At 42.4% G+C, this 11,535-nt stretch overlaps 1 protein-coding gene across 1 annotated transcript in view; it reads right to left on the minus strand.

The window, feature by feature from the left end:
• UBR2 (ubiquitin protein ligase E3 component n-recognin 2) overlaps nucleotides 1-11,535 on the minus strand; it is a 76,663-nt gene that overhangs the window by 36,856 nt on the left and 28,272 nt on the right. Inside the window, exons 11-19 of the mRNA XM_018555975.1 lie at nucleotides 11,227-11,325; nucleotides 8,588-8,751; nucleotides 7,944-8,043; nucleotides 7,715-7,843; nucleotides 5,643-5,826; nucleotides 4,447-4,508; nucleotides 3,199-3,309; nucleotides 2,557-2,622; nucleotides 1,481-1,603 (exon numbers count right to left, since the gene is read on the minus strand). Of these exons, the coding sequence (XP_018411477.1) occupies nucleotides 1,481-1,603; nucleotides 2,557-2,622; nucleotides 3,199-3,309; nucleotides 4,447-4,508; nucleotides 5,643-5,826; nucleotides 7,715-7,843; nucleotides 7,944-8,043; nucleotides 8,588-8,751; nucleotides 11,227-11,325 (1,038 nt within the window). The remainder of the gene's footprint in view (nucleotides 1-1,480; nucleotides 1,604-2,556; nucleotides 2,623-3,198; nucleotides 3,310-4,446; nucleotides 4,509-5,642; nucleotides 5,827-7,714; nucleotides 7,844-7,943; nucleotides 8,044-8,587; nucleotides 8,752-11,226; nucleotides 11,326-11,535) is intronic.

Below are 11,535 nucleotides of genomic sequence, written 5' to 3' on the forward strand. Positions count from 1 at the left end.
TCGTCTGGGTGTTTCCTCCGCTGATGGGGGGGGGGGGGGGGGGGGTGAGGGATCAGCAGACACGGTCACATTCCTCTATATGGACAAAGTGACAGAGTCTCTTTAAATACATCGGATAAAGCACATACATTATAAACATGACTCAAAAGTTTAAAGATTGGGGAAAAAAAGCAACAGCAAGCACAGCCATACAGTATATTAGACCGATGTCTCGCTGCAGATAATTACACATTTCCCCATTTCTGAACCTTTCACTTTGCACCTAGGCCACATGCAGTACTGTAAAAATGTTTTAGGCAGGTGTGAATAAATGCTGAAAAGTAAGAATGCTTTCAAAAATATATATTTGTATTGTTTATTTCTTTCAGTTTACAAAATGCAAAGAGTGAACAGAAGAAACATCTAAATCAAATCAATATTTGGTGTGACTACCCTTTGGCTTCAAACCAGCATCAGTTTTTACACTTGCACAAAGTCAGGGTCAGGATGAGTCAGGTGTATGATTAACCAAATATACCAAGCAGGTGCTAATGATCATCAAATTCATAGGTAGGTTGAAAGACAATCATTACCTGAAACGGAAATAGCTGTGTAGGAGGCTTAAAACTGGGTGAGGAACAGACAAACTCTGCTACTAAGGTGAGGTTGTGGAAGACAGTTTCATGTCCCAGGTCATACACCATAGCACGACTAAGCACAGCAACAAGACACAAGGTAGTTATACTGCATCTGCAAGGCCGCTCCCAGGCAAAACTTTCAAAGCAGACTGGGGTTTGAAGATGAGCTGTTGAAGCTCTTTTGAAGACACACAAAGAAAGGGGCAACGTTGAGGACCGTAGACGCAGTGATCGGCCATGGAAACTTAATGCAGCAAATGAAAGACACATCACTCTTACTTCCCTTCGACATCGGAAGATGTCCAGCAGTGCCATCAGCACCAAGCTGGCGGAAACCAGTGGGACCCAGGTACACGCATCTACTGTCAGGAGAAGTCTGGCCAGAAGTGGTCTTTATGGAACAATTGAGGCCAAAAAGCCATACCGCCGACATAAAAACAGGGCTAAGCGACCCAACTATGCACGAAAACAAAGGAGCTGGGGTGCAGAAACATAGCAGCTGCTCTGGACTGATAAGTCAAAATTTTGGGGTTAGTTCTCCAAGATGCTGGGAAAAACCTACCTGCTGAATTCCTTTAAAAACTGTGTGCAAGTGAACTAGAAGAATTGATGCTGTTTTGAAGGCAAGGGTGGTCACACCAAATATTGATTTGGATTTCTCTTCTGTTCATTTACTTCCATTTTGTTAATTGATAAAAAAAACTATAACACTTATTTCTGAACGCATTCTTACTTTACAGCATTGTTTCTCACCTGCCAAAAACCTTTGCACAGTACTGTACATTCATACCAGGATTAGGCTTGTTCATGACCCCCCCAATTGTAAAGTGATAATACATAAAGTGTAGAGGATAAAGTCATACCTTGTTTGAGTTGTCTTTTCTGAACCTTTTCACATAATCAGGGTTGCTGAGTATCTGGTAGAGTTCAAACCGGCTGAGCACAATCATCAGAAAATGGTTGGGATCCATCATGGAAGCTCCGGCCTAGAATTAAAACACATATTGTAGGATGCGAGACTGCATTTGTGCAGTGGTGCAGCTTCTCTTATCACCATAACAAAAAAGGGGAGCAGTTCTGTAGTCAAGCAGAGGAAAACTCGGACAGGGCTGATAACACTGCTTGGGATTTCATTGCAAAAGGGCCAGGGTTGTCAGCACACTAAAGGAAGTTAGAATCTCAATGGTTTTACTGGCAACATCATTAGGTATTTTTCTGTACTTGCAGCATTTTTAGAGATGACACATGTGAGGATGTGTTTCTTCCTTTTTTGCCAGGTATTAACTTTTTTTTTTTTTTTTTTTTTACTTATTCTTTAAAGTTTTACATAATATAATTCAACATCAACATTTAACCACCAAAAAAGACTTCCTCGTGGGCGGCTATCACATATAAACATTTCATTATAATATATTTAATACAAAATATAATTCCAAAATGTTATATAACATATCTTCTTCTCTTCTACCAATTACTTTTCATATTTCACATACAAATTACTCCTTGTAATAATAAACTTTTCCACTACTTCTTTACTAACCGTTTCTTTAATCCAGACAAATTTAACTTAGCCGCCCCCACATATATCTATGCACACAACATATATAATCTTGAAAGAGACTAACTTTGCTCATGCAGAATATTTCAAGCATGTTTTATTATGCGACCTGTTCCCCTGTGAAAGTGCTCGAGCCTGGCAGTCAATTGCTAGGCCTAAACACTGTCACAACACTGAGGGAGTGATGCCCCACTCTGCCAGGTTGTTGGCCACTGGCTGCGAAGGAGCGGAGGCAAGGCTACTATATGATGGTCAGGAAGGCCAGGGACATGGGTCACTTTTTACTGAATGAAAAAACACCCTCCATTGTAGATACAGCAAGCACAGTGTTTTATTTTAAGCTTTTGACAAGTGAAGGCATTAAAAGTAACCATAGCTTACTTGTAACATCACAATGTCTTTGTCGAACATCTCTCTTCTGCATTTCACATTATGATAGTAGTAAATCTGTGAAAAAAACAAAACAGGTCAGAAATGATATAGAACAAATAATGTTTCTTACTAAGGCACACCAGCATAATATAGATGTTTCTTGAAAGAAGCTTGAAAGTTATGAGATCCTTATGTCTATATGTCTTACAACCCCAAGAAATTCTCAATCAAACAATTCTTCCCCTAAACTCCTCGAACATTTGAAAACACTTAGGTAGGTTTGTATGACAAAAGAACCTATGCATGTCTCTTCTGCAATGAAACCTCTTCCCATGCCTTCCATCAATTGTATTTTAAATGGACACCAAGTACAATCCCAGGAGTAAGTGTCAGGAGTAAATAACTCCTGCACACATGCAAAGCGGAAACTGTGGAAGACGATCGGGGTAACATGGCGGCAGCAGCAATGTAGTGATAAGAGGGAGCATTTATGTTGATCACTGGAAGAGGGCAATTCGGAAAGCAAGTGTACCAAAATATAAAAGCAAGCTGTGCATAACGGCACATTATGGTAACAGCCTTGGCAAACCACAGAGGAATAGCTCAGCTTTAACAAAAATACAGAAAAATGTAAGTTAGAAGATTACTCACCTGGTTTACTAAAGAGAATCCATTTCTTCTCCACATTCCAGCATGCACCTGAGCACATAGTACTAAGCAGCGCAGTGGGTGCTCAATCAGCATTGGTGGGCTCAGTTCACTCTAAGAAACAGTCAAGAAACATCACATTTACAGAGCACACTAATACTGCAAATGAAGATATAACATCATACTAAAGAATGTGTCAAAATTGTATTTAAGTGTAAGACGGCAATTGCTTGCACTTTAATACATCATTATTTCGGTAGGTGCTATTCTACCCAAACTTTACAGAGTGATGTGACCCTACAGTTGAAAAGCATCCCAACAATATGGTCCACCCTAGCTGCCTGACGGCTGGCTCTGCCTCTCTGTGTGTGGCTGAGAACCAGCCATGTGCACCCTCTCCCCTGCCTGTAGCTCCAGGAGAGAAGCAGAGTGGAGATGGGGAATTCCTACAGGGACAGAGACTCAGAATCAATGCTCTTTGCTGGGAATAGAGACCAAGAGCTGAAGCCCTCATTTACACGAGTAACAGCCGGCCCATACAGATCTGTGCTGCATGCACGGCCGTATCGGGCAGCTCCTGGGAATAACAGGTGCTGTGTGTGATTATACGCAGCAGCCTGTTCTTCTCACAGAGTACACGGCTGTACGCCTCCCTGCGCTCACCCGAACTGCACGTCTACGCGGGTGCCCGTACGCTGACAGGATGGATCCGATCTGCGTCTGAGCAGGGATACCCGCACCGACGTGCAGTTCGGGTTAGCGTAGGGAGGCATACGGCCACGTACTCCCATAGAGAAGAACAGACTGCTACGTATAATCACACGCAGCACCTGTCATTCCTGGGTGCTGCCCGATACGGCCGTGCATGCACCACAGATCTGTACGGGCCGGCTGGTACTCGTGTGAATGAGGGCGAATGATCAACAATCATGAGCTCAGTCAGCTCTCGGTCTTAGAGGCGGCGTAGGACAATGCAGTTGTTCCATACCGCCTCTAAGACCAAGAGTCGACCAAGCTGACCAGCAATAAGTACTGGGGAGAGTATTTTTTTTTAAGTCTCCTCAAACTTCTTTAACTCATGATATATTTTTATATATATTATCTATTTAATGTTACTATCTACATTTCACCTGGCAGTAAAGTTCTGCAGTTCAGTGTGGACTACTAAACAGAAAGCTTTCATTAAAAATGTCTTGAACAATGTCTGGATCATGTTTGACATGGACAGCAGATGGAAATTGTTACACTTACAAAGGGTAGAAGCTCAGGACACTTGTATGCCACTTCACTTTTACTGAGCAATGCATGCAGCCCTAAGAGTGAAAAAAGGACAAAGATCCAGTTATTAATTCAGTCAGAGAATACATAAAGCAGAACTGAGTCCAGGTTAAGGACATTCAAATATGTATGTATACTTTATAAGCAGTATATCAATTCGCCCTCAAAGTTTGCTTGCAGCTAAACCTCAGGTTTTACTTTTTGTGATAGCTCAGCTCCCTCCTCCAAGCTGTGACTTGGCAGCCTGTCAGCTTTCTCATCTCTAATCTAAACACAGAGAAGGTGCACAAAAAATGGGAAAGCAGACCTGGCTTGTATTGTGAACTATGAGAATGAATTGCTCCACTATGGCCTTAAACACCGAGGTCAGTAAGGGCTTATTTTATTTGGTGCCTGTTAAGAACATGTAAATATTACAATGACCATAGCATGGCCACAATCCTCTCCAAAAGCAGTTTTAAATACAATCCTCTGCTTATTCAGATATATGGGTCTTCAATCAGCAAAGCTCATACTTACTGCTGAGTGGGGAGCTCCAGCTCTGACACGAGGAAGGGTGTGTGGGCATGTACACACACACACACACACACACACACACACACACACACCAACGTTGGTATCTGCATCAATCAAGCTACAACTTCCCTGCCACAAACTGCTTAATTAGATGTTGGGATGCAACACCAATCAATTTACTGCAATTAAAATGTATTAATTCTTTCATGGAGCAAAACAGGTTATACAGAACAATCTTTTGAACAAACAGTTTCAGGCATCCCAACCCTTTCCTGAACTTGAGAAAGGGCGGGGACGCCAAAAACTGTTGTTTGTTCACAAGATTGTGCTGTTTTGCTCCATGGAAGGATAAATACATTGTAACTGCAGTATAGTGTTGAATCCAATCATTTGATATAGATATATAATGTATAAACTGGTAACCGTAAAGAAAAAAAGATAAAAAATAGCAAAAGCCATTAAAAGGTTTTCTTATAAACACAGAGCCCAATGTACAGATATATAGAAACAGAAATCCCAGGACAAGCCTCCTTTTCGCTGGCATTATACAATGTCTGGGATGACATCAGTACCAATACATGCAAAGTGAACAATGCCATTTCCTACATCAGCAGGGATCTGCCATTGTGTTGTCAAATTTATGGCTAACTTACCTGCTAGAAGTCGTGAGACTGGGAGGTGGATGCTTACTTTCTCCTGAGACACACAGTACCGTATGGTATCCACTGAGTGGCCCGCCATGTTGAGAGTTATAGGCTGTTCCCCATCTGTGAATCCGCCATGACAATGTGTCAGTACCTCCAGGCACTTCTTGTAGGCTTCAATCAGAACATGCTCCTGGAGACAAGAAAGACCCAATTTTACTTCTTTCAACTGTATATCAGTCCGATTGGGGTTAACTTACTGTATTTAAAGACATCTCTTGGAACCAGCACAGAGAAAACATGTAGACAGCACAGTACAGGTCCATAGACACAAATAAATACAAGTATGAACGCAAAAGATAAACTTGATATCCTATCAAATGCTGCTGTTGTCCTGTTTATAATAACGCACATACTAGTAAGAACATTCAAGTGTATGGATAGAGTAGGTAAGGGTTAGAACCTTTTGCAGGTGTCTGTGAATCCGCTGGGAGAGATTCATAATCTTTATTTGTCCTGGTGACCAATTTGTGACAGCGGTCAATAGAACAGGAGGAGATGAGATCTTCCAGTGGTGACAAATGTCTAGAAGGGGGGAGATCTCCTCTTTCATCCTGCGTTGTCTCTAGGACAGGAAGCGAAGGGTAATCTCCCCAATAGTACACTCAAACTCTTTGCAAAATGTAAAGTTTTTGCCTTGGAAATGATTTAATAGATCAAAAGATATAGGCAATATTGTGTCATATAGCACAATGACTAAGTGGTAAACAGTTTGATCTTGCAATACTAAATCCCTGGGTTCAAAGATCACCAGGGACCTTAAAGTTAACCTTTTTCCAGTGCACACACGAGGAAGGACAGCAAGTCACATGCTCTACCATACCTGGAGGTCCAAGGGGGGACATTTATCAATTCACAGGACAAAGCAATGCTAAACAGGAGAAGTAAAAGAAAGAAGATAAATTCCTCCTTTGGCTGCTCTAAAGTAGCAACAGAATAAACCCCGACCCCTTCCACTTCTTAAATGTGCATCTGTTTAGAGTGAAAATTTGACTCATCCTCAGAAATTTGACAAAGATCTGTAAATCTGTCACACAAACGTTGCTGATGGAAAGGCAGTCTGCTTTGTCACTGTGTCGCTAATCTGCTAAATAAATGTCCCCTCATGCTATTATCTTCAATCCCAGTTGTTTCACAGAGCATCGCAGGAGTGAAGGAAACTTGCTGCATTGCTTTGCATGGACAAAGTTTAGATTTGCTTGAGATATCCCACCTAGCCTTTTCCTTATTGCTATCTGTGATTTCTCTTTCCTGTGCAAGTTTTATTCAAACAGTAACCTGGGTTTGAAAGCATCTTAATAGGAATTTCTATTCTAAAGTAAACCTGTCCAGAGTTCTCGAGAAGTTTGTATATTCTTCTAGTGTTATTTGGACTTAGTTCAGGTGTTCAGATTATCTCCTACAATTCAAAAAACAAATAGTTTAAAAAGGACTCTGGCTATTAACGTGACATTTTCTTTCCTCCCCCCAATGCTGCTTTAAGGACTTTAAATGCTGCCTCTTGATTCGATCATCTTCTTGTCAGTTTTTTTCAGTAGTCCCTCCAGCACCGTTGCCAGTCTCTGATCCAGCGCTGTCTGCTGGGTCTTCTGTGTCCCATGGAGTCTGTGCGCGTGCACGCTGACGGGCTGCGTGCATTGAGTTGACCCTGCGTCTCTTCTCCCGGCCAAAGATCTCTACTGTGCATGTGCCTGCCCCACGATCCTTCACGACCGCCTGTGATTCTTCAGAACTTCGGACGGGTGCGAGCAGCGGACAAACAGGTAAGTTTTAGCCTATATGTTAACTATTTATTTTGCTTGCTAGCAGTAGATATATGCAAAAAAAACCCCAAAGGTTTAATTCTACTTTAACTCCAGGGAGTTAGCAAGCACAAAGTAAAATGGAAAATATACGATAATAAAAGCAGCACTGTAAAAGGCAAGGCATGGATTTTAATGGCTCTGTGTTATTTGTTAAGGACTGTGGAATGCACTACAGCTATATATAATGATGAAAACATGTATGTATGTGATGCTTACATCAGTAGAACACCAATCTTGCATCATGGAAATGATATGCGTTAGCTTCATCTGTAAGGTGAAAGCCGCCTCCCACTCTGGCTCCATCTCAATATGCTGGCCTACCTGGCGGGTTATGGGGTCCATCCCCTGCACGGACAGACAGACAGGTGAAGCAGCAATACAGAAAATTGATAATTTGAGACAATAAAATTTGCATATAATGAAAGGCACAGGGCACAGGACATACCTGCATGCACTTCATCAGTTCTAAAAAGACATAGAACCCTTCCAGAAACTTGGCGCGTAGAGCAGATGACCACTCTGGAGGTTTGCTAATAAGCAGATATCTGCAGAGGAAAGAATAAACATTTCTTGATCTTTGTTATAGTACACAGACACTACTGCTAGTATAACTTCCTAAAATCTGTCTTTATATTACCTTTCCACAGTCCTCTCTGTGACCAAATAAAGCTTTATTGCACAGGTCTATGTTGCCAATCTATTAGTATGATTTGAGGCACTAAAAGACCAGTGTGTACAGAAGCAAGATAGCACACGGAGCAGCTTGGCCAACAACTAAGCCAACAACTTGCACATATAGGTTTTAGGAAGGAAGGGCCAGAGCAGAGACTATTCACAAAATATGGAAGACAGAAAAGCAAATGTTTTGTCTAATGCAGCCAGATTCCAAAATGCATTCGTCTACAGAAGGTTAGAAAACAAACCAAACCATTCACCGGATTGGCTGCTATGGCTAATATACTGTATGTGCTTCTTTTCCCACATTTTTATATACACGCACAATAGGGGAACCAGCAGCTGTACAGGTTGGCCAAGGCTCATATAAGCCGAAAGATGTGAACGTATCTAGGTTTCTATTGTTGTACTCACTTAAGGTCCAAAATTAGGCTCTGAACTCTTCTAAATTTGAAAGCTTGCAGTGCTGTGTATCGTTCGAACTGAAACCTGCCTTGGACATCTCGATGTCTCAAATGATCCATAAATGTCTTTATTATGATGGTCATTAAGTTCTCTTCAGTCACCAACATCCGAGCCTAGGCAAGATCAATAGGTTTTATCTTTAGTAAATAACAGCAATATGAAAATGAACATTGTAATGACGTGCACTGAGAATCTGGTGCTGAAAAGGGGAAAAAGAAATTAAAAAGGAAGAAAGAAATGTAATCAGTTATACTTGTAACAAACAACGATACATGTAAATAGGAAGTGAAATGAAGTCAGTTTGAAGTACTAATGGTAACCATCTATAATACCCAACTATGATATGGTAACTGTGGCACCAAATGTCAGAACACAATAGCCGGCAGGGAAGATTCCTTCATTCATGCTGTTTAGAGTAGATGAGGAATTGAGCATTGAGGCCAAGTGTATGGCCAGCTTTAATCTACTCTACTAAGCATAGACTCGGAAGTTGAATAGATTCCCAGGTCATGAAGGGGCTCGGAATTTAAGGGTAATGGCAGGGCTCTAAAATGTAGTTTTCTTTAAGTCAACCTGTGTAACCTCAGAACCCAGATTTGTCCTTGGTCATTAAGTCGCGACCCAAGTCTGCAATGTCTGCACTGCAATGGAACGCACGGCATTATGGTACCGCACATTCCAATGCAGGCGTACGAACTGTGGGTGGGAGGTGCGTTTGGGACACCATTCAAATGGCACTATGTGATTAACGCAGTGTACTAGTGTGAACGGGCCTCAAAAACACTGACACACACACACACACACACACACCAAAAAATGTTTTCTATTTTTTAAGGTCCACCCAGTAGCCTTACCTTATGAGAACTGGAGTGGACCCCCAGCCTGGGGCCCAGTGTGGACTGCTGTGCTGTGATGAAGCTTCATCAATATGTGCATTGCTTGTACAGCTCCCTTGAGCTGGAAGAGGTGCCGGGAGCCAGAATCTGAAGTCACTCCGGTCAAGGCACCTCTATAGGACACACGAGGGAGCTGTAAGCAATGCACGTATGGATGGAGCTCCCTCGCAGCCATACCCCCAGCCCACCTCAAGCTGACACTCGCCTCCGCGCAGCATATTTTGAATGGCTGCTCGGCACAAGAACCGACGGTGCTGCGCTAGGGAAGGCAGAGCAGCCTCTCCCCTAAAAAAAGGGAAGGTATGCGGCGGCCCACTGAACACAGGCTTGCGACCCATTTTTGGGTCACGACCCACCAGTTGAGAACCAAGGCTCTAAACCCTGTACTTCATAAACATTCAGGGGCAGCAACGCTACCACACAGGTTCAGATTCACTGCCCTGGAAATAAGGTCCTTGTGTCAAGTAGGAATGTGGCTTTGTAGCTACTTCCCTAGGCAAAACTACAATCCCTCCACTCCCATCCCATGACCCTTTACCTAAGTAAACCTGTTATGATAGAAGTATGCACATTTTAAGGTTTCCCTATTTACTGAGCCCCTGACGAGGAAGAAGCATGCGGGCTGTTTTTGTTTCTAAACTTAGAAGAGAAGTCAAACCTTTTTTTTTGGCTTTACTTCTGCTTTGGGTAACCCAGAATACATTTACCCAAAGTCCGCATATAGCGGGCTACTACCCACTACTGCCCGAGTGACAGCTGGCTCCATCTCTCTACAGTCAGAGCCCGCTGTGTCTGCCCCCTGCACTGTGTGCTGAAGGAACAGAGAAGGGAGGAATCCCTGCAGGGAGCAGCGACTGACAGTTGCCTCTCTCTGCAGGGGGTGGGGGGAGAGACCATGAGCTGCGATCAGCAGTTACATGATCACTCGGCTATCAGTATAAAGAACTAGTATGTGATGGCTGCAGTGTCCCACACCAGCTCCAAGTATTGGGAAAATAATATTTTACTCTCCCAATACTTCTTTCACCTGCTGCATGCTTGTTCCGGCTTAGTGCATCACTTAGTAACAAAGCCAAACAAGGGGTACATCAGCCAGGTACATGGATAATAATTGTAAAGAAAAACACTGATTTTGGGCGATAGTGTTGGGCAGAATGTTGAATAAAGGTTTTGGGTTGTCAGCTCGCAGCAGAAAGTTCAGTAATTGGTAGGCCCTGCAGATGAGAAACTTTGCAACTGATCAACAATAAATGATTTGTATACAGTGAGACATTACACCAAACATAATGGAAAAAAAAATAAATTGGTTCACATTCACCTATAAAATGTATTTCTCCATTATGTGCAGGCAAATGATATGACAAGCAAGTAAAACTATGAAATAATGGTATTAACACACGCACGCTCATACAGCCCATGATGAAACCTGACCCGTGTCTGGTGGCCAACAGAGCCTCTCAGCCTGGCTAATACTTACGCATTCAAGGACGCCACGTGTGCGTACACTAACTCGAATACTTACAAGTGAAGGGACTGTAAATATCTGCACGGATAGGTCAGTGATTGAGAACTCCCTGTCGTGGTCATCTTTGACATAATCACTCTGCAATCGCTCATAGTTCTAGTGAGAGGAAAGTAAGAAAGACAAGGGGTGCCATCTATCAGTTCAAAACAAAATCGCCATTTACTCACCAGGGTAGGGACAGTGAAGAGTTGGACAGACAGAGCAGCCACCGACACGGCTCGCTCGTGATCATCCTCCATAAAATCTTTCTGCAACTGCTGGTAATTCTAAACAACAAGGGGGATATTCACCTCTAATGCACACTGGCCTTGTAAGCTAGGCTTAATATCTTTAAACTTTAAGGGAAACTACAGTGCACCGAATAAAGATTACCAGTTGTTATTGTAATTAGAGCTGCAACAAGTAATCGACTAAATCAATAATATTCTCATAATCGATTCGTTGTCAACTATTCTCATAATCAAATTTGGTGTTAT

This window comes from Nanorana parkeri, unplaced genomic scaffold, assembly GCF_000935625.1.
Source record: "Nanorana parkeri isolate BGI_ZX_2015 unplaced genomic scaffold, ASM93562v1 scaffold1, whole genome shotgun sequence".
Lineage (NCBI taxonomy): Eukaryota > Metazoa > Chordata > Amphibia > Anura > Dicroglossidae > Nanorana > Nanorana parkeri.